This window comes from Sciurus carolinensis, chromosome 9 (genome assembly GCF_902686445.1).
Source record: "Sciurus carolinensis chromosome 9, mSciCar1.2, whole genome shotgun sequence".
NCBI lineage: Eukaryota > Metazoa > Chordata > Mammalia > Rodentia > Sciuridae > Sciurus > Sciurus carolinensis.
This window is the reverse complement of record NC_062221.1, coordinates 101,440,875-101,465,088: the sequence shown is the minus strand read 5'-3', so window position 1 is coordinate 101,465,088 and position 24,214 is coordinate 101,440,875. Positions and strand designations below refer to the sequence as shown.

At 33.0% G+C, this 24,214-nt stretch overlaps 1 protein-coding gene and 1 non-coding gene across 3 annotated transcripts in view; one reads left to right on the top strand and one right to left on the bottom strand.

The window, feature by feature from the left end:
• Nucleotides 1-23,963, top strand: part of Znf654 (zinc finger protein 654) — an 85,096-nt gene extending 61,133 nt beyond the window's left edge. The window contains exons 4-9 of one of the 2 annotated variants that reach the window (XM_047563202.1): nt 7,640-7,775; nt 10,410-10,612; nt 11,122-11,261; nt 16,938-17,079; nt 20,695-23,035; nt 23,597-23,963. In XM_047563202.1, coding sequence (XP_047419158.1) covers nt 7,640-7,775; nt 10,410-10,612; nt 11,122-11,261; nt 16,938-17,079; nt 20,695-23,035; nt 23,597-23,604 — 2,970 coding nt within the window. In that variant the 3' untranslated portion in view covers nt 23,605-23,963. The remainder of the gene's footprint in view (nt 1-7,639; nt 7,776-10,409; nt 10,613-11,121; nt 11,262-16,937; nt 17,080-20,694; nt 23,036-23,596) is intronic. The other variant, XM_047563203.1, reaches the window with a different exon arrangement.
• Nucleotides 16,025-16,161, bottom strand: LOC124993836 (small nucleolar RNA SNORA70). The gene has a single exon (XR_007110355.1). It is a non-coding gene; the product is annotated as a small nucleolar RNA SNORA70 (small nucleolar RNA).
• Nucleotides 23,964-24,214: the final 251 nt, after the last annotated feature.

The window sequence follows — 24,214 nt, the reverse complement described above, 5'->3', positions numbered from 1 at the left end:
CCCATCCATTCCAAAAAAAAGTTTAGATTCTCAAATCATTTTGAAATCTTATATTCTTTGGATAAACTTTGTTTGAATGGGTGAAGTTTGGTATTTATTCATTAGCATTTATTTTGAAATAGTTAATCCTACTTTGATAATTATATATCACACCTCAGAAATCTTTGTACTTTGTGTGTTTAAAAAATAATCTATTTGAGAAAGAAACATCTTTAGCTGTTAAACTGGTATAATTTTTTTTTTTTTTTTTTTTTTGTGGTGCTGGGGACTGAACCCAGGGCCTCATGCTTGCAAGGCAAGCGTTCTACCAACTGAGCTTTATCTCCAGCCCCAAACTGGTATAATTTGAGAAGGTACAAGAGGCAGAGTTGTTTCAAGGATGAAATTTACAATAAATAAATTTGAGACAGCCTCCAAAAGATGGGACTCTCAACATTAGTAGGTTGTATTTATTGCAGAAAAAGCCAGAAAAGCAGTCATTTCAAGAAAGGATATTAATTAAGCATTGTATGCTGATAGTTATTCACATTTGGTATCCAACCATAAAGGAAGATTTTGTATTTTGAGCACCCTATAGTCTAGTGTTGTTAGAAGCAGGCATGTAAATTGCCTTCAAAATCAGTGATAGGGTTAACACTTTGAAACTATTTCTGACTACACATCAAGCATTCATTATTTATTGAAAGCAGATTGTGTTAGTGTCCTAACACAAATAAGGAGAATTCTTAGCATATTAGTGCTTGAAGCAGTTTATATTTTTCCAGATTAAACATGCCATAGAAAATTTAAGCAGTAAAGAACTGTACGAGTACTAAGTCCAGTCTTATTTTTAAATAAATGGTGAAATAAATGACCAGAAAGAGTCATACTTTTATCCACTCAAATAAAATTTGTAGATTAAGTAACTTGCCTAATTTGTAGCATAGACGGCAATGGAGATCGGTTCTCTAGATAGACTTCAGTGCTTTTTCTGCTAGATGTTTGGTTTATTTCTTTATGTGGGAAATCATGTTCAAATAAATCTTTTATATACCTTAAGACTTCAGGGCCCATATTATTAGTACAGGTTAAAACTATGACAATAGCACTTCTCTGGTAGCCTTGTACTTTTTTTTTTTTTTTTTAATTCTGGTACTAGGGAATGAACCCAGGGGTGCTTTACTACTGAGCTATAATCCCATACCAGTCCTTTTTATTTTTCATTTTGAGACAGAGTTTCTCTAAGTTACTGAGGATGGCCTCAAACTTGTGATTCTCCTGCCTTAGCTTCCCAAGTCACTGATACTACAGGTATACACCACTGCACCTGGCTGGCAGCCATATTAATTCATTACTTATTTTAAAATGCTAATGGTAGGGTCATACTTGCTTTTTAGCATAGCAGCCACCAATTCACTTTTTGAAATTTGACTGTGCTTTTTCAACTGACTTACGTTAGTTATGATTGGCTTCCCCTTCAAATAAAACTGTATCTTTAAGAAATATTTACATTTTTATGTTTTAAAAGCAGATATAAAAACTAATCAGGCTTATTAAATAGGGAATGATTATTCATATTTACTCTTTTTTTTTGTAAAATTCCCAAAGTGGTATCTTAAATAGCTCACTAAGTACATGATCCTAAGTATTTTTTAATAATCTAATGTCTGTATCATTTATGAGTATCCATATATTTTTATAATTTTGAATCTGGGACTCACATCAGAAATTGTTTAATCCAGTCAGGCACAGTGGCACACACTTATAAATCTAGCAACTTGGGAGGGTGAGGCAGGAGGATCACAAGTTTGAGGCCACCGTCAGCAACTTAGTGATGCCTTGTCTCAAAATATAAAGGACTGGGGATGTAGCTTAGTGGTAAGGCACCATTCAGTTCAATTCCCAGTGCAAAAAAACTTTAAAAAAAAAAAAAAAGATTGTTTAATCCAAGTCCTTTTTTTATAGATCTGAAAACAGCTCTAAAAGAGATGAAGTTTATGGAAACAGAATAAGTGCTGAAGGTCTTTTCTCAACCCAGCATTCTTTCTAGTAGGATGTATTCCTTAATCTGTCATATGTAATGATATAAGCATGTGTTTGCATTAATGTACATGGGAAAGCAACAGATTTAAAGAAATGTTTTATTTTTACTATTAAGAGATTCATGATCTTAACATTTGAAAACCTGAAGCCTGCCTTATTGAGGAGATAAGAGATGAAGAAACTTCAGTTTGCTGATCTGAGTGATAGTAGATAAGAAACTTTAGTTTGTCTAGATTGGAATAGTAATTGCAGAAATGGCAAAGAAGGAACACGTCAGAAGATATTTTTAAAAACTGACATGATGTTAGGATTAGTAGACTACAAAGACAAATTTTAAATATGACCCCATACACAAGTATAAAAACAAATAATACCTAATATCAAGAATCTTCAGACTTGTATTATTGTATAATTTTTTTAAAAAGTTTGAGCACATGTACTCATTATGTGTGTATTACGTGCATATACTAATACTATATACATTATTAAATATACATTAAAATATAAAATTTTGTTTTTAATTTAATAGTATAGAAACTGACAGCAGTGTGATTGGGTATGCTTTATTTATGAAAAATGTTAATACATTTTCATGTAATGACTCAAAATATGATTTTAGGTTCAGTTTAATTTGATTGTAGATTTCCCACCCCCACCCCCCTTGAGGTACCAGGGATTGAACTTAGGGGTACTTGACCAATGAGGCACATCCCAGCACTATTTTGTATTTTATTTAGAGACAGGGTCTCACTGAATTGCTTAGCGCCTCACTGTTGCTGAGACTGACTTTGAACTTGAGTTCTTCCTGCTTCAGCTTCCCGAGTTGCTGAGTTTATGATTGATTTTTAACTGCTGTCATAGGTGAAGAGAATGAGGATAGGTTTGGTACAATCAAATGAAAAAATGTTCTACTCTAAATCAGAACACTTTGTTTAAAATACCTTTCACCAATTATGCCAATGGTTTTATTGAAATTTGACTAGGAAATATCTATTATTCCTGAAATCAGTGTTTTGAATACTAACTCACTTTCTCTCACATGCTGGGGATTGAACCCAAGGCCTTATGCTAGGCAAGCTCTCTACCATTGAGCTATACCCTCCAGTCTAATACTTATCAGTTTTTAAAAATGAATTAAAAACTCACTAAAATATCCAAATCAAAGATTTTTCAACAGAAAATTGTAAGTTTTTATAGGTGACATACTGGTTTTTCAGCAGCAGTGATCATGTAGTGATGCAAACACTCCCAAATATTCATTTTAAACTATTTTCTCCATAAAAACTTTCTTTGGAAAAACAATTCTTTCATCGTTAACTCTTCCCTTTATTTTATATGGGCAAACTCAGAACTTGTTTTTGTTTTTGTTTTTGATTTTTTCAAAAACATCAGGTAAATACTCCTTAGGAACATATAGAAAAAGAACATATAGAAAAGAACAGAAAATTAGTATAATTGTCCTTTCGAAAAAAATGTGTAATGTCCTTGAATTTTACGACTATTTTTTGGGTGGATGGCTTTTGGGTATTGAACCCCAGGACCTAATGTATGTCAGGCAGGTGTTCTACCACTGAGCTATATCCCCAGTCCAAATTTTAGAACTTTTTGAAGTGCTTTGCCATAAAATAACTAATGAAAGTTTAAAAATGAAAGATATGATCATTCTCATTTCATTTCAAAGTATTATAAAGATTTTGCTTTAATTTAAAGGCTATATTTCATAAAATTAACCATATTGAAGACCTTTTAACATTTTTACTTCAATTTGCTGCAGTAACTTACCTGTGAATTTGATGTAATTTTACTCTGCGATCTATATTTAATTCAAAATATCATAGATGTTCCATATGCTTCCACTTCACACAGATTTCCGCAAAACAGTCATCAAAAATATATTAAGAAGGTATCTTTGTCACATTCCTTTTTAAGAAAGTTAACAACCTAAGAAAGTAAGATGTTAACACATAAGATGATAATCCATGACCCTCCTCTTATATGATAGGTACCAGAAGAGTGAAATGGTACAGATTTTGCTGCAGGAGAACAATTAAGTTTATTGTGGGTTGAAGTAGTGGAGGCTTCTCAGGGGAACTAGGACTATGGAAAGATAGGGTTTAGAGAGCTTTATTAAAGTAGGAGAAAGAAAGTGATATGAAGAAAGGGCACAGGCAAGAAAATACAAAGTGAAATTGGGATATGTGGCAGATATCATGCTGGAGAAGAGGATTCCTGGTGTGTAATAGGTGAATGAATAAGAGTTGGATGTTCTTATATGTGAGGTGAAAGCATTAAGAATTTCATTCTACGATAAACTGCTGAAGAGCTCAAGCCAACATATTGAAGGATCCAAACATCAATGTACAGCTTTACAGATGCATGTTGCCATATTTATAATGGCAACCAGTTCTGGAGTAAAACATCAAGCCCATCCCATGATGGATTCTAAAAGAAGAGTAAGGTAGAGAGTTGTGTTTTCTTTCCACATTGGTAAAAACATTAGGTTGATTGGAAGTATCTAAGGAGATTATATTTAGCATAGTGTAGTAGGTAATAACAATGGTAGACAGATGACAATAAAAGATCAAGTCAATATACATGCCAATTCATTATTTAAGTAAACATCCCTTAAAAATTTGGATATATATCCTAGAAGAGAATAACTGAATTCTACAGTGATTTAAGTTCTTCCTTATTCACTTTGGAGGTATTAAATTGAATACCATACAAAAAGAGCCACATACTATTAAAGAAAGGAAGAATCAAAAAACTTTTTCAAACTCACTTGTTCTCTTTCATCTTGTCCTTTTAAATAGACCACAATGAAATCTTTATTTCATTTGTTTCCTATCAAGAGCTACTTCCAATAGGAGTGGTTTCCAAAATAATGGTATATTGACTCAAGAAGTACTCATACAAGGCCAGGCATGGTGAAGCACACCATCCCAGTGGACTCAGGGGCTGAGGCAGGAGGTTCGCAATTTCAAAGCCAGCCTCAGCAACTGAGCAACACCTTGTCTCCAAAAAAACAGTACATACACAAAAAAACATTTAGAATTAATTTTTATTTTAGAAAACTTGAATATAAGCTAATTTACTAATTTTTACTAGAAGGACTGATGGTATATAATTTATGATAACTTTTATGCAGTGTACATTAAATGGAGGTATCAAAAAGAATGCTGCTGGCATGGTTTCATGTGTACATAGTCTTAGTAATGAAAAGGCTGAGGCAGGAGGTTACTGGGGCCAGAGTTTGGGGTCAGCCTTGGCAACACAGCAAGACCCTATCTCTAAAAAACCCCTAAACCCAAGTATCCAAAGTTGCCTGTAAGTGGGAGTTGTTAAATATATAGATTGTCAAGGTTTTCCCCTACAAATCTGATTCAGTAGTCTAACTTGGGGCCCAGAATCTTTTTTAACAAAACCTCCAAGTGTTTCTAATTTTCAGTCAAGTTTAGGAAATAGGCATTACACCTTGACTTGGACCTAAGTCTAGTTAGTCTAAGTCCTCCAGACTAATGGCTACATAATTGGTGTCTCATCTACCCTTAGACAGCTGGAAAAATGGACTGTCCAAGGGCTCACCAGTAGAACTAGACTAACCAGTGACTCAGGGAGTAGTGTCCAGTTTATTTCTTGTTTTGATTGGACTGAAGGCCAGCTTCCTAATAGTTGAACTTTAGGGGCAATAATGTGTGTGTGTGTGTGTGTGTGTATACTGTTTGTCTACCTCATGAGGTTTAAAATTGATGATTGTTTTTAACCATGAAAGTTCTGCCACAGATCATTATGTTCCAAATGTGTTATGTTAACCAATAACTTTATACTTATTTTTTATGCATTCTCTACATGCTCACATGTGGAAATAGTAAAGTCTGTTTTTTTTTTTTTTTTAAATGCTAAGGTGACTGGATGTCCTAAAATAAAATACTTTTTCAAAACGTTAAAAAACAGTAAAAGGAATAAAAGTTAACATTTATTGAATGCCTAATAACCAAGCACTGTCCCATACATTATTATTTAATCCCCACAACAATCCTGTGAAATAGGTGCTGTTAATTAATGATGGGTACACAGAGAGGTTAAGTAATTTGTCCTCTGTTTATATGATTTTTTGTTTGCCTGCTTGTTTTAATTTGGGTACACCCTTAAGTAACTTTTGGTAGATAATTTATTTCATGATGTTTGGACTTAACAATCCTTTGACTTATATGACTGAAATACTAATTTTTAAACTTTCATTTCTTTTGCCTCGTTTTCTTATAAAACAAATGAAACCTCCTCTTTTGTATGTTTTAGCCAGGAAGTTTAAGTGGCATATAGAAATCACTTTTTTAGTTCAATAAGGAATGTTCAAATGATAGAATATGGCAATTTAATACAAGTAAAATATTTATAGTCACTTTGAATATGTAGCTTGATGATTCATCTGAGAAGTGTAATTTCCAAAGAAATTTTTTTATCATGAATATTTGCATCAAGTTTTTAATGTCTGAAGTATTTTGTGAGCACAGAAAGAAATTCTGGCAATCGCTTGTATTTTAATTGATTCACAGTTAATATTCAAAATTTTAACATTGTCAGTTTGTCATTTTGTTTAGTGTTTTTCTTAAGGCTTCAAGCTCAATTTAGTGTTTTAGAAAATAATACTTTCACTGGGACTTTAGTTAATCTTTTGAAATTATCAGACTGAATTTCCTGAAACATCTTTAAAAAGAATACTTAACAGTATAGTATAATGAATCAAAAAGCATGATCAGCCAATAAAATCTTGTACATTTAAATCTAATCAAATTTATTAGAATCAAATTCAGTAAACCAGGTTCTCCCAAATATCAACTGTTTTTTTTACAAACATAACTTCTATTGCAAGTTCCATATTATAATGAAAGATGACAGATTCTCTAAAAACATTTTACATATCCTTAAAAAAAACAGATAATGTAGACAAATTACCCATTATTACTCACTTTAGCAACATATATCTTTTTAACCAACATATATCTTAAACCTCATACAAATTTTTCACATTATAGGTTAGATTTTCTTCAACTTGTCATTTCTTCATCCCCAAACTACATATCTAATTACTCAACAAGAGAGAGTAGAACTTTCCATCTTCCAGCTTTCTACCACAACTTAGATTTTTGGCATAAATTCAGGGCAGGGCAGGGGATCTGTGTCTACCTGCAAACCAGGGTATGCATACTGAGCAGGGCTCACTCCACATCATTTTGTTCAGCTCTTGCCTGCCATTGGAACTTTTGAGTCCTAATATAATTTTAACTGAACATTTAGTTTTTAGTTTCTTTGCAACCTGGTTCTTTTCCTAGAAATGATGAATTTCTGTAAGTTTTTCCCTTGGGTTACACTTCATCTCTGTTTTAATGGGATTTTCTAAGTCCATTTATGTACATATTGTGTAACCTTTGGCATTAAGGCCAATTTGTGTACTAATGGGGTTTTGTCACCCTACATGTTACAATAGTACCCCTTTCTCTTTTATAATTTAATAGCCGTCTCATTTGGCCATCAGTGATTTTTATTGGCAGTGATAATTAAGTTTAGTTTTTAATCCCTTTAAATTCACAAAGCCAAAATGATTTTTCTCTCCTAGGAATGCCAGAATCACCTCCGCAGATATGGAAATGTGAATCTGGAACTGGTGACTCGAATCATTAGAGATGGTGGCCCATGGGAAGATCCAGTGTTGCAAGCTGTTCTTAAAGCCCAGCCAGCATCTCAGGAGATAGGTACTTCAGGAGATTCAAAATCAAAACCAACATTTGTGAGAAGCAAACACAATTTTGTTTCCTAATTAGAGCAGCAGTAGTCATTTCTCTTATTTTATAATACTGAATAATGGAGTTATTTATTTTCAAATGAAGAATGTTTAAATTTTATTCTGACCTGGCCCAGAGTGATTTTTGACATTAGATGAGATACATTTATTTCTAGTAATGAGAATTGAGAATATATTTACTGAACATTACTTATTTAAAAGGAGTTTATCACTTCAGTTATAGTTTTAAAATCTGTTTAAGTAGGAATACCCATATTTATAAAAGTAAAAACAAAAACTTTCTTTTCATGAAACCACATGGAATCTCCCTTATAGGAAACTCCATGAGGCCTGGAACTCTGAATTTATTCTCACCAGTACTGTATATTCTACTATTAGTCCAGTGCCTGGTGTAGAGTAGTTATTTAATATAAGTATTTGTTGAATGAATGAATGACCACACAATGAATGAATGAATGACTAATTGAATGAATAAATACATTTTAATACTAATCCCAAATATCATAGAGCAGTATTTCCCTAAACTTTATCTACTAATAGAAGTTAAGTTTTATATCACTCCCTTACTACGTATATCCTTCTTTGACATTACCTCCTGTCAAACAGATCCTCCTGTGGACCCTTGTGGGCCAAAATTTCTTTTTGAATCAGTAGGTTCTGTCATTTAGTTAATTCTTTATTGGGGGGTATGGTGGGGTTTCGTCTATTATTAAACTGTTTTGAACTTCAGAATATTTTGAATCACCAAAACCTAGAATGTATGTTTGGAAGCAGTGAATAAGCACAAAAGTGTGGGAAACATTTCAAAGTGTGAAGAGAGCCTATAAAGTGCAGTTATAGGAAAGGCAGAGAAAAAAGAACTCACAACCCTGGAACCAATAAAGTCCTTGTCTGGTGAGAAAGACTTCATATCCTAGGTTTTGCTGAGCAGGTTAGGATATTTCCATTTACACCAGAAGTGAGGGGTAGGTTGTGAGTGGAGGTGAATGGGGAAGGGGGCTGTGATTCTCTGATTTAAGAATAAACCACCTGCAGATACAAATGTAGAGCTATGATAGTGAGAGAAAATAAAGAGATAAAACCAGGAGAAGCAGTGCAAAGTGGTAGGGTAGGATGGGATATTTGAGATAGTACATTAAGAAAAGAACTAAGGTATATGTGATAATGGTATGGAGAACCCACGGGATACAAAAGAGACTTGTGCTTGATGTGTGTAGATCTTGGAAGGGAATTAAAAAAAAAAAAACAGGAGAGAAAGACAGTTTTAACTGAGGAGGAAGAGTTGGATTATTTAGGAAGAGTATTAAGAGTCTAATATAGGAAAGGCAAAGATTATTGGGAAATGTGACCCTAGGAGATAGGAGATGGACAAAGAGCTTCAAAAGGAGGAAGGTCAAGGGAGAAGAAAGTTTGGACTTCTATGGGAATTTTTAGCCTTCTTTGAGTCAGAGCTAAAGCAGACCTATTGTTGTTTGGTCTGAGGGCTAATGGCCCATTAGACTGCATATCACATTAGAATAATAAATACTCCTTTCATAACTACACTAGCAAACTTCACTTTGGGAAAAGCTGCTAGAGCCTTATTAAAATGGATAACTCTTCTTTAGTTAGTGATCATTACAGTAAAGACTAGGGTGAAGTTTATGTACTAACTACAAATCAGTGTTTGCCTATCATATTGTAACCAGAAATACAAGGCAAATGTTTAAGCCAAAATAAAACATTACTCATAAGCACTTTACTAATAAAACATATGAAAGTAATTAAACGGTTTTGGATTCAAAGTCATAAAATTAAAGTTCAGTTTTGATCCAGCCACTTAAAAATTCTTTGTCTTTGGACAAGTCCCATTTGAACTCTCTGAGACTCAGTTTTGTTACCTACAACACAAATAACATAATACCTGTCATAAGGTTGTTGTTAGGTCTAAATAAACTTATTTAGTTAAGGGTGCCTATATATTTTCAGACTCTGTGAAAGTAGGTATAAATTAGTAATTATCCTTATGTGATCCATGAACATATGTGAATAAGCAGTTCTATTTGGCACTATTTTGGATGAATTTTATTTTAAAAATTAATAAAATATATCATGATTGTTTTTTCATTAATTTGTTACATTTCAAATTAATCTGAATTAGTGTAGTTTAATGTGATAATTTAGGATTCAGCTTTTTAATCTTATAGTAATGAAAATGGACTGTAAGAAGAAAAACTATGTAATTCGAGATTAGAAAGGCATCATAGAGAGTACACTTTGAAACATTATCAAACTAAAAGAAGAAAATTTCATATTTTCCCTTTCTTAAATTTTAGTTTTAGGATTTTTTTTTCTTTTTTTCTTTTTTTCTTTTTAGACTGAGAAGAAATCAGCAAATATTTCTTGAATGCAGTTTTGGTATTGCTCTTATTTTCATTTTTCCAACCATACTATTGAAAATTCTTTCCATAAAGTTTTCTAAGGAAAATGTTAGTTAAAAAACTCGTTAATATAATCAGATATATTTTAGTGGTGAAGTTTCAAACAACAAAGTTTTAGAGAATCTTTTCTTGAGGGTAACAGACTCTGTTTCTTTTTAATATAGTGAACAAATATTTAAGTTCTGAAAATCCACTGTTCTTTGAACTACGTGCCAGATACCTAATTGCTTGTGAACGCATACCTGAAGCAATGGCTCTTATTAAATCTTGTATAAATCACCCAGAAATCAGTAAAGACTTGTACTTCCATCAAGCATTCTTCACATGTTTATTTATGTCACCTGTGGAAGACCAGCTATTCCGTGAGGTATTGTTTGGGATTATTTTTGCCAATGACCATTTTAACCTTACTGAAAAAGGTGGGGAAAGGGGTAGCTCATTATTGTTGAATTCTTTTTGCAGTTATATAATGATTTAAAGATCACATTATCTAGATGTGTTTTCTTTTGACACCATTCTTTAAGTTCATGTTGAATTAGAATGTGATATTAGCAAATAATGAAATTAATAAAAAGTACTAAAATGCTAAAAGCTCATATTTATTTATTTTTTCAAGATTAAGGAATGAATCTTTTCCTAATATGGAACCTACTTGCCTACAGGTTATAGGCATTAATGAAATTACAAGCACTCATTATAAAATGAAAGTGCTATTGCAGAAAAAATGAGAAACATTAAAGTATTTCTCTGTAATTCATCATTGTCTTTGAAGAAGAAACTAGAAATCTAAGTACTTTCTTCTGTGTAAACACTTATTGCAATTAGCTTTTTAGATATTTTTAATGATATGAACTGGTTTTTCCTTTCCTCTTACAGCATTTGTTGAAAACTGACTGTAAGAGTGGAATTGATATCATCTGTAACGCTGAAAAAGAAGGCAAGACTATGTTAGCTTTGCAACTGTGTGAATCCTTTCTTATTCCACAGCTCCAGAATGGTGATATGTACTGTATCTGGTAAGTATTCCTAATATGGAAATTAAAATGAAATGATAAGATGGGTAAGAGAGGGAGAATTGATTAGAAGAGTTTGGATTTCATATCTGTTTTAATATTGTGTAAAAATGTTAAGCTACTTTAAGACTTTTGTGCAAAGAACAATAGTATATTGTAAAAACTAGAGACTGTAACATGTAACTCAGTGTTTAAATGCTTAAGATATGTGTTATAGTAAAACAATGTTTGAAATTGAATTTTTAAAAAAAATTTTAAAAACTATTTAAAAGTTAGTAGGATTTTTAAACAGTGCTCTCAAATTTTAAGTTCTTAAATTCTAAAGATATATAGCTCCAAATCATACTTGACCATTTTTGGTTTACAGATTAAAATTTTCAAATAGCTAATAATAGAAGGGGGCCTAGAAAGAAGTACACTTGTCTTCTAGGGGAGTATACTTTTAGTTAAATTGTTAATTTTTTTAATTTGAAAAACTGACCATGTCAACTGAAATTGCAAATAGTGGAAGAGATCGGGAGGTGGTAGTGAGACATGTGAACTTTTAAATTGTTTTAAAAGTATTATCATTTTTTATATTCTGAAATGGAATATAGTCATGGCTATTAATAGTAGCTCTTTTCCTGTGGAATAAGTATGTTCTTTATAGATCTAGCAAGCTAAATAGTGTATCTTTAGTCTTTTAATTTACTCATACACAAGTGAATGGAATCAAGTATAACAAACAAACGAACAAAAAAAACCCCAGGAAAATATGCTTATTTTGTTCTTTTCTTTGTTAACCAATTTCTGTTATTTAAGGAGGGACCTTAAAATGGAATAATGCCTGTCTTCCAGCTACTGGCCACAGACAGCAGAAGAATAGAAGTTGAGTGTGTGACTCCTGCTGTCTAACCAGAAAAGATTTCTCTACGCCTCTTTTTGACCCTTCTTTCTGAATAACCTGAGATTTTTGTTTTTGTTGGTTTTTTAATTTTGGTACCAGGGATTGCACCTAGGAGCACTTTACCACTGAGCTATATTCCTAGCCCTTTTTATTTTTTATTTTGAGACAGGATCTTGCTTAGTTACTTAGAACCTCACTAAGTTGCTGAGGCTGGCCTCAAACTGGCCATCCTCCTGCATCAGCCCTCTGAGTTGCTGGGACTACAGACGCGCACTGCTGACTCTGGCTAAATATGCTAAGTTTTGATATTTTTATTCTACACATTGATTTTTATTTTAGTTTGAAGAGGAGGATTCTTTTCAGCCTATAACATCTGTACTGTCTGTTTTATTTTGGCTTGCCCTTCATTTCCCCCGTATGTGGACAGAACCAGGTCCACAATCTAGTTTTATTCTATCTCAAGCCAATAGAGCAAGGTACTACCCCCATTTCTCTTTCACCGTCATTAATGATAATAACAAAAATAATAAACACTTCTAACATCTAGTGAGTGCTTCCTATATTTTGTTTTATATATGGATTATCTCATTTAATCCACAGTCTAATGGAGTAGGTAATACTGTGTTCAAGCCATTTAGTTTAGTAGTGAAGCCAGGATTCAAACCTAGGCAGCTTCAAACCACAGCCTCTGGTGTTAAACAGTATCTACTATAAAAGCATCAAATTAAGAGAGAGAGAGAGAGAGAGAGAAAAAAAAACTATGTTGTAGGGGTGACTGTAGACCCTATTATAGTCTTTTCTTGAAAGTAGGTAATTTGATGTTTATATTAGTAGTTAATAGGGCCCTTTATAAGCTACCTATGAGTGCTATTTTTTAAAGGATCCTCTGACTAAAAGAAAACTAAGCTTTATTAACCTGTCCTCTAAATGAAGACTATCAGTGGCTTTCAAGGTGTTTTTTCTTGTTTTTCCTCAAAATCCAACATACAAGTAAAACTAAGGTCTCATTTTATAAATTCATTCAAAATGGAGGTTTACAACCATGTGCCAGGATTTCTGCTTTGCCTGTTACAAAGCTAAAATCCAGGGCTGGGGAGATAGCTCAGCTGGTAGAGCGCTTGTCTCGCAAGCGCAAGGCCCTGAATTCGATCCCCAGTACCAAAAAAAAAAAAAAAACAAAGCTAAAATCCATCTGGTAGCCCTATCCTGGCAAACTTATTAGGATCTTAGAATATATATTTTGTTTACCAAGTTTTCTTATGACTCAAATGAAATAAAAGAGAAATAAGGATTTTTGTCATAAAACAAAAAGTACAAAAAAACATGAAAACAAAAAGTCCCTTCATTTTGTGCCCTTAGACTGAGAGGAATCTCAGGTTTTTTAAATAAGCTGTAAACAAACATATATTTCCAACATGTCAAACATTCATTTGTATGATATTGAGTAGAATATCTCTCTTAAGATTTTCAATTATCATTTTGTTTTAAAATCTGTTGAAGAACTATGCTGTCTTTTTAAATATAGTTGATCTGTCTCTGCCTTCTTCATTCATATCCTCCTTTTCATAAAAATACTCCTTATTTGTAATGTCCACCATCATCTTTTATCTTATTCCATTTGTAGTTTCTCTTCATATAGTCCCTCAAGACATTTCAGCATTTAGGAATATAATAGTTGCCACATTATCAGGCTGGGGGTAGCTCAGTGGTAGAGTACTTGCCTATCCTGTGTGAGACCATGGTTCAATTCCCAATACTCCCCCCACCACCCATAAATGCAAATTACAAGATTATCAGCTTAAAAATATTTGTTGAATAAATCTTAGTGCTTGGTACTATGAAGATTACAAAGACAAGAAACAAACGTAAGAAACTAGTGATTAAATGTCAGTATATGCCAGACATTTCATCTATGTGTTTCATTTATCTCTCTTAATTCTTTTAATAAAGCTCTTGAATAAAGTTAAGTGAGCACTAGCTTTTCAGTCTTATTTTTGAAATTTCAGTTACTTACATGAATATCAGTAAAGATATGTCTTTTGATAACTTTGAAACAAAAGCATTTAATGAAATAAATATATTTAGTCTTTCTTTTCAAACACTAAAATAATATTTTAAATTAAAAAAATGTTGAATAGGAATAATTTCAGTTGTTATGTGTAAGTCTTTTCAAAAACTAAAATATTTTAAATTAAAAAAATGTTGAATAGGAATAATTTCAGTTGTTATGTGTAAGAAACTGTAGCTGAAAGAGATAAACACCTCAAAGCTAATACAGAATGGGGATTTATACTAGTCTGTTTGGAAGTAAGCTGTGTTTCAAGAGTGTAAAGGAAAGATAATATTTACTGATAGCATACTGGGATATGACATGAGACACAAGAGCATAGAGAGACAGTTGGTCCTCAGGGATCATTGCTATCACGGACACAGAGATTGCTAGTGTTTTTCAAAAATTTGTTTTCTGTCATTTGGCTTTAGTGTCTCCTGCTCTTGAACAGCAGGGATACCAAGAGTCCTCAGGTTTCATAATTTTAGAGCTGAGAACACTCCAGGTACTCTAGCTTGACTGGGGTCAGTTTCCTACTCCTGAATAATATCTTCAGAGGGAAGAGAGGACACATAGGAGACAGGGCCGTGGGAGTTTCACCCTTGTAGTACTAAGGCTATTCCCAGAAACTGTGGCTCACTGTTACCTCCAATTAGTATTTAATGTGTTACTGAAATTTTGGGGTTTCATTCCCAATTGTATGTTCTTGCCACTACTCCCAATGTACAACATGTCACTGAGGTGATTTATAATGTATTAAAAGTTGGGGGAAAGCAACCTATAAAACACACACAAGGAAGCATATGAAAGGTATGAAGAGAATGAAGGGTAAGAGGGACGAGATCTTTTCTGAAGTAGTTTCCACTTTAGTTTGGGATATTCATGAAAGTTTCATGAAGAGAAACTTTGAAAGATGACTAGTCTTTGAAATGAGTACTTTCCAAGTAGTGCAATCAGGATAAACAACGAAACAATGGTGAAAATAAATGAAGCACTTTTACAGACAGTGAGAAAACCACTCTAGGAGACTACCTAAGGCTCAAATATTGATCCTTTTCACCCATGTTTCTGTTGCTAATACACTAAGTATCGTATTGAATAAGCACTAAGTGGCATATGATTAATTCTAAGTGGGTTAGTGTGATAGAAAGAAATCTAAATTGAAATACACAGTCATGAAATTCTGAAACAAGTAAAAGTGAGAGATTTGGAAGGAAAGTGTGAAACCTGATAAAGTTCTAAAAGAGTATGTGTGGTGGACTAAAATACCCACACAGCTAGTATGAAATAGAGATGGAATTTTGATTTTACTTCTTTACTTTCTGTTATTTTCTGTGTTATGTTTTCTGTGTTGTCTTTCTTAAGTTTACCTTCATATAGCAGTCAAGGTGTCCATTGAATGGGGGGGCAGGAAGTAGGATTTATTGGTGGGCATGATTAAAGGGGGCAGGCAGCAGAGTGGAAGCCCTCACAAGCACAGGGCCCTCCACTTGTCCAGGGACCATAATTAAGGATGTATATGACCCACAGCTATTCAAGATGAACCACTTCTCAGCCACCATGTCTTCATATTTTTGCACTAAACTTGGTAAAACTCTTAATTCTTTGAGATGTGAATCTTCTGGTGACCAGGGAACTTGAACTTGAGCCCTGGCTAAGAACTCAATCACATCATGCTCCTTGTTCTTCTGAAACTTGGTGCAGGTGGACATGATGATTTGGTCAGTGTAAACTCTGATCACTGTGCCCTGGGGATTTCCAAAAGCTTCCCAAATACCTGTCTGAAGCCCTAGATTAGGAACAACCTAAGAGACAGGAAGATCCATTGGATCCTATTTCCAAAGGATCCTTAGGGTAATCCAAACAAGCAACACACTTGAGTATATCACTGAGGATGCTGCTGTTTGCAAGTATTTCACACTCAGGCCCCACGAGGAAAGGAGCTGAGTCAGTGTAAATGACTGCAGATTTCTACAGATTGAATACCTATATGTGCTGGACTCAAAGTACATAGTCAGTAATCACTTTAAAAAAAAAAAAAACATTTTCATAAGTTACTGTATTACTTTTAGATTATGATGCTTTGCCTAACTTTTATGACAAGTTTTAAAGAATTCTAATTTGCTAAAATGTGATAATCAAATACATCATTTATATCTTCTACCTTTGCCTCAGAGCCCACTGCTCCTAGCCTTATTCATCCTTTAAGCTTGGCTATATTTTAAAAAGGTATCTACCTCTGAAATACTTTAAATGGTACATAGCTTGTCTGCTTAAAAATACTATAACCTAACAAAAGTAATTATTTAAAACATACAATTTCAGAATCAATACTATTACTTACACTTTTAATCTATATTACTTTTGGTACCTTAATAGATTAAGATAGTCTATAACATTGGTTTCTAAATTTAAAAGTAGGGTAAACCAAAGTTCATGGCTTTTTAAAATTATATCAACATTGGTACATTGGGATTAGAATTTTTCTTTCGATCTAATACTAGAAATATCTGCCAACATATGATTGGATTTCATTCCTATCACTTCAAAACTGTACTTTCTGGTCTCTTTTTCTCCCAGCTTCTGTTAGGGAGCAGAAGTAGCTTAAGGGTCAGCATACACATTTACACCCACTTCATGTATGTCTTTTCCAGGGCACTTTAGACTCAGAGAAGGATAGGTAATGTCTGTATTTGAATAAACTGTATTTTTGATATTTCTCTTTTTTTTTTCTCATTTACAGGGAGTTGATTTTCATATGGAGTAAACTACAGCTTAAATCTAATCCTTCAAAACAAGTTTTTGTAGATCAATGCTACCAGCTTTTAAGAACAGCAACTAATGTGAGAGTCATATTTCCTTTCATGAAAATCATTAAAGATGAGGTAAATAGGATATGTTTATCCCTTGAATTTTAAATTAAATTTAAATGACAATTCACTGAAACTCGAATCTCCTATAAAATTTATTTGACTATAAAATTAAAAGTAAGGAGGATTTTAAGGCTCCATTCTCCGTGTATTACATCCTCCTCTCCCCTAACTTCAATCTCCCAATGTGGGTATACATAAGGAAAAAACTGAAACAGAAAAAAGTCAGTTTACTAAAAATTTGGGAACAGTTGCTTCAATAAGAAGCTATTATCTCTTATAAATATGTTTTGTCACTTTTAACATTATCCTAAATTCCACTTGTGAAATGTTAATTGGCAAATGACCTTTACATTTCTATAGGGCATACCTGTTCACTGTCGCAGAGAAGCTTAGTTCATAGTTTAACACTGGTGTTTATATCAAAAGGAAGAATTCTGGGAGGTTTTTGAAACTTAAAGACAGGTTTTTAAAGTATTTATTTGAAGTAATTATAAAAACTTATTGCCTGTTTTTAAAATAGTCCTGAATCAAGTTTTTCTTGGGCCACTTGCAAATGAATATAATTGAACATACAAATTTTACATAGACATGAAAATAAATTCTGTAGATCCTTTAACTTTTCCCTTCAAATATTATTAACAAGATCTTGAATAGAAAGATAGGGAAGATAAGGCCATCCTTTTTTTTGTAGCTCCATTTAATTAACTCTTTATGTGGGTTACTTTAAAATATATATATAGGCATCGATTAAATAATATATTTATTTTTTAATGACTTTCACCCAAAATACCATCAAGACCTTCAATACAAAATCAGGAAAGATAAAGCTACCCTACGCTTCCTAGCTCCACTTAATTCAGTATTTATGTAGATTACTCTTAAATATGTAAGGAGGCAGCTGTTCAATAATATATTTTGATTTTTTCTTACGTATTTATGTATTTATCACATTATCACATCACTCATTAGATGTGTGACCATGTAGTAATCATGTTCCCATGATATAAAGTTGGCAGCATTGTTTGTTTTTTGCTTTGCTTTTTATTTCTAATTTTTTAAACTGCACTTATGGTACCCTTACTGAATAGTGAAGTATTATTCAAATATATTGTCAAAGTTACCTCTCCTGCATAGAAACAAAGTATGATATAGAACACTTAACATATGATGTTTATCTGAGTCCACTGATCAGACTTTATTTTTAAAAATCAAGATGTAACCATATGTATCTATTTATCTATCTCTATGTTTATATATAGTTCTCATTTGTACCAAAAGTTGAGAGATTGTGTTATATAAAGTTTATGTTCTGATGATTATTTATAGAGCTTTCTTACTTTCTTGTGTCTGGTTAGATTAAGAATACATAATAAGAGGAAATACCCAAAGATGAAATAAGCATTAAAAATATGATGCTTAATGGTTTATGCCCTACTAAAAAGGGTTTTATCCAATAGATCATTCAAGTGTTTCAGTGCTGTGAAAAGAGGCATAGTTATAGTGAATTCAGAAGGAGGTATCACAAATGACGTATCTACCAAGGTTTCATAGAGGAAGATATTTTAGCCTGGGTTTTGTTTAACAGATGAAGATAGTACTAACATTTGTAGCAAATTTTGTAGTTTATAGAACACTTTTTCCTCATTTATTTTTCACAACTCTCTGGTGGCATTAATAGGGAAACAGAGAAACATGGTGAAATGGATGGGAGTTGAGACTAATCAGAGATAGTAGGGGTTAGGGGTTAGGGGTTGTTCCTAAAGGGACTTGATTGCTCATTACTCATTGTAACTTCAGTTCATAATTCTGAAAACACTAAAGGATTTCAGGTAAGGAATAGCCTATGTCCTTTTTTGATGATCTTAAAATTTTTAAACTTGAGGATGGAGACAGAACTTTGGAGAAAGGCAGAGAAGGGATTATGTTTTAAACTGGTGGATTTTGAATTTGTTATACTTGGAAAATCTAGGTGGGAAAATTAATTGTAATAGACTTAAAAACTTTAAGTTCAGAAAGGATTCCAAGCCCAAGATGATGTATTTATAGGGGCAAACAAAAGTCAGTAGAATAGATCTGATAACCATTCATTGTGCAAACATTTATTCAGTGATCACCATGTACCAACTTCTCTACTAACCTTATAGGAGGATACAAAAAATAAGATACTATGCCTGTGATTTAGGAATTAAAAGGTAGGCATATACACAGATAATTATAAAACAATACGTAAATGCCTCTTAGGTTTTAAGTTATTCTCAGTGGAAAGAATAGTGATTACCTTGGGAAAGAGGCCAAAATGAATCAAGAAAACTGATTGCAGAGTAGAACTGATACTAAAATCACGAATAGTTGATAGGAATTTGCTACCTGGATAAAGTGGAAACTGTCTGAAGTTAAGGCCTGTTTGTAGAACTGTTAAGTAGTTAAGCAGGGTTTGACATCATGAAAGGGATTAAGAAGGCCTGAGGCTGGCAAAATAGTGCTCCTCCCTATAATTTATAACCATATGCAAGCAGTATGACATTTAACATATGCACTATATATATATATATATATATATATATATATATATACGTATGTATATGATTTTAAAGATAGGTTAATGTGGTATCTTGTCCTATTGAAATAAGATATAATAATATATAGAGATATTACATATAATAATCTATAAAGATATATTAATATGGTATCTTCTCCTATTCAAACAAGTATTTAGATTCTTCCAGATTATTAGAGGAATTATTTTTAAGTTGAACTTAAGATAGATCAACAACAGATTCCTAAATAAAAGCTGTTATGTTTGTCTTTGAGTAATTAATAAAAGTTTTAAAGTTTGAATTATTTTCAGATAGTTTCCAGTAGGCTTATTATTCTGATATTCAGTTAGACTGCCAACTGGTAACTGCCCTGTTTATGTATACTGCATTTCCCCTTTATTTAGATAAACTACTTGGGGTGGGGTGTAGTTCAGTGGTAGATCACTTGTTCAGCATGTGTGAAGTTTTAACTTTGATTCCCAGAACTGAAAATAAAAAATAGTATTAATCAGTAAAATATGTAATATTTAGTATAGCATTACAGAAGTTTCCATATTAGTTTTGGGTTTTGATTTTGGAACTGTGGATTGAACCCAAGGGTGTTTACCCTGAGGTACTCCCTATTTTTTTAATTTTTCAAACTTTTAGACAAGGTCTTGCTAAGTTACTAAGGCTGGCCTGGAACTTGTGTTCCTTCTGCCTCAGCATCCCCAGTCACTGGAATTACAGGCATGTCTGGCATAAAGTTATTTATTTCTTAACACTGTATACAAGTTAACCCTTCTGTCAAAGAATTAAAGTAATAAAGCGTAAGAGTTTGCATTTGTAAGCCATCCTAATCACTATAAGCTTATGAAGTATTTTATTATGGTTCGTAGAGTTTGTTAAAGTGAAAACTAAAGTCCTATTCCAGATTTCTTGTTTAAAAAAACAAATATAATAACAGGAATTAAAGCTACAAATTAAGGAAAATTGCACAATGCAATACTGTGTACTAAATGGTTCCCTTTCAGAATTGTATTTTTTAAGAAAAAGCAGTATAATCACTTTTTAAAAAAAGTTATTTAGTAGTAATATTTTCTTTTTACAGGTTGAAGAAGAAGGCTTGCAAATTTGTGTTGAAATTTGTGGTTGTGCTCTACAACTTGACCTTCATGATGATCCTAAGACTAAATGTCTAATTTATAAAACAATTGCACATTTTTTGCCAAATGATTTGGAGATCCTCAGGATTTGCGCACTCTCAATATTTTTTCTTGAGCGTTCCTTAGAAGCTTATCATACTGTTGAAGAGCTTTACAAACGTCCAGATGAAGAATATAATGAAGGCACAAGTAGTGTTCAAAATCGTGTTCGTTTTGAATTACTTCCAATTTTGAAAAAGGGATTGTTTTTTGATCCTGAATTTTGGAACTTTGTAATGATTAAGAAAAACTGTGTGGCATTACTGAGTGATAAATCAGCAGTTAGATTTCTAAATGAAAGTACACTGGAAAATTCTATAGGTAATCTAAAAAAGACAACGGAACAGCAAAGTTTAGATGAAGGGCTCGACTCTCTTACAGATCAGAGTACTGGAGAGACTGATGCTGATGATCTATCTGGAGTGCAACCTAGAGGTCATATTAATACAAAGAAAAACCTTACAGCTCTTAATAGTTCCAAAGTGGATCACAATGTTCCTAGGCATCGGTGTATGCTATGCAACAAGGAATTTCTTGGTGGTCACATTGTAAGGCATGCCCAAGCTCATCAGAAGAAAGGCAGTTTTTCATGTGTAATATGTGGTAGGAAATTTAGAAACAGAGGACTTATGCAGAAGCATTTGAAGAATCATGTTAAGAAGATACAGAGACAGCAAATTGCTGCAGCTCAACAGGATGATCAGGAAATCACTGCTTTAGAGGAAATAAATTATTCCAGTCCTTCCATGTCATTTGAAAATGGAAATACTGATAACATGGATTTGGAAGTAGGGACTCTGACTGCTGCCAGTGATGGAAACAAAGAAGTCATTCCTGAGCATGTGGCTGAATTCATTGAAATTCCCCTAGGTGTACCAGAAGAAGTGATTGAAAACATTATTGAAAATGGCAATCCTGATACTTCTTTAAATGTTTCAGAGCCTTTACCTCAATGTGAGGATGACTACGGGGAGGAAGAAGATGAGGAAGGTGATTATGAAGATGATGATTATGACCTGAATCAAGAAACTTCAGTACTTCATAAAATCAATGGAACTGTGTGCCATCCGAAAGACATATATGCTACAGATCAAGAAGGAAACTTTAAGTGCCCTGCTCTAGGCTGTGTCAGGATATTTAAAAAAATTGGATTTCTAAACACACATGCAAGAACTGTACATCCAACTGACTTAAATGTGCGACAAACAGTAATGAAGTGGAGCAAAGGAAAATGCAAATTTTGCCAAAGGCAATTTGAAGATTCTCAACATTTTATAGATCACCTTAATAGACACAGCTATCCAAATGTGTACTTTTGTTTGCATTTTAATTGCAATGAGTCATTTAAGCTGCCATTCCAACTTGCCCAACACACAAAAAGTCACAGGATATTTCAAGCTCAGTGTAGTTTTCCAGAATGCCATGAGCTTTTTGAAGATCTTCCTCTGCTATATGAACATGAGGCTCAGCATTATTTAAGTAAAACACCAGAATCATCTGTACAACCAAGTGAAGCAGTTCTTTTGGATGTTCATACAGATTCAAATTCTAATCATCTGGAGAAAGACTCATCTAGTAATGAGAAACAAACTGTTAGTTTGCCAGTTTCTACTAGCAAATCAAGGAAAGATTCTACAGAACCAAAGACATGTATAGAAAGTATGGAAAACAAATCAGACAGTTTAGTCCAGAATGGAAATGAACATTCTGATGACACTGTTTCAGATATAAGCTTGATAGACCAAAAGATGCCTGACATAGAGCCAAATTCTGAAACTAGTTGTAGTATTAGTGATTTAGTCAATGGACACAGTGAAATAGAGCAAACACCTCTAGTTTCATCAGATCCTGCTTTGAAAACTGATGCAAACAGAATCAGGACAGAAAATGGTTCTATTTTACCCTCTGTTGTACCACAAGAACATACCCTGCCAGTAACTCAGGCACCATCCAAACCAAATCTTGCAAGTGAACATACTTCATATGGCTTAATTTTAACAAAGCCATATGTCAGACCATTGCCTCCAAGTTACCTTGATGAACGGTACCTTAGTATGCCAAAACGCAGAAAATTTCTGACTGATAGAGTAGATGCCTGTTCTGATCAAGATAACATTTATAAAAAATCAGTGAAAAGATTAAGATGTGGCAAATGCCTGACCACCTACTGTAATGCAGAAGCACTTGAGGCTCACCTTGCACAAAAGAAATGTCAGACACTCTTTGGATTTGATTCAGATGATGAAAGTAAGTCTTCTATGTTCTCAGTAGATGTATCTGTAGAAATATGAAGTGCCATTAAATATAGGTATAATAGATCTTTATGGGGCTAAAATAATCAACACTAAAATAATAACAGCATAGACGGTAAAGCCCCACCCCACACATTATTTCCTTTAATTCATAAGCACTATTAGGTGATATTACTATTCCTGTTTTATATATCACACAACTGAATTTCACAAGTTAAGTTTTGAATAGGCATAGGACAATAAATCTGTGGAAGCCAGAACTTGAATAAAGGTTTTGTATATTCTGATCCTACTTTTTCCACTATGTCAGAGGCTTTTCTTCATTCTAAATTTAATGTAATAAAAATTCTAGAAACAAAACAATTTTTATGGAAATGCTTTTTCATCTGAATGCCAGAATATAAATCAAGTGAAGTTGAGTATTACAAAAACAGAAGAAAATAGTTGGAAAAAAAAGAGTAAAAAAAGAGCTTGCCTTTTTATTAATACAATTTGACTTAGAATTCCTTTTGAACATATATAAAATTTGAATTAACAGACATGTTCTGTTTTACAGGTGCCTGATAAAAATGTTTCAGAATGATCTGTCGATCAAGCAGTAGTGTGAAAAAAGCACTACAAGAAAATGCATCATCAGTTTGCTATTTCCCTGATGGCCTTAATTTTAGAGTGGTCTCGGATTACTAAAGATAAAAGACAAAGCACATTTTCTAGAATGAACTTGCAGAGGAGATGTGCTGGCTTAGACTCCAAAAGGGTTATTATAAAACTCCCAAAGTACCAGTTATCCAGAAAACCACATTTTCAAAAACTTTATGACAATTAACAGCAGCATGTTCGGTTTTGCTTATGTGAAAACATGTTTGGGCAACAAATTGGAGGAAAAAAAAAAAAAACAACTATGGCCTTACAGAAAAGGAAAAGTTAACCTATTATAAAAAAGAAGGTGGAGTGGGAGCTGGTTTAAAATAATAAACAATGTAAATCATTCTACAAATGGAATTTGGTTTTTTGTCATGCATAATCATATTATGTCCTCCTTTCTGGTCTAACGTTTTAAGGAACCATTGCTGTTTGGTTTGTGATATAATTTAGAAGCTGATACATAGAAAATAGCTTGCTTTATCACCATGCTATCTATTAAAGATTATAACTGTTTCCAGATGATTGATTA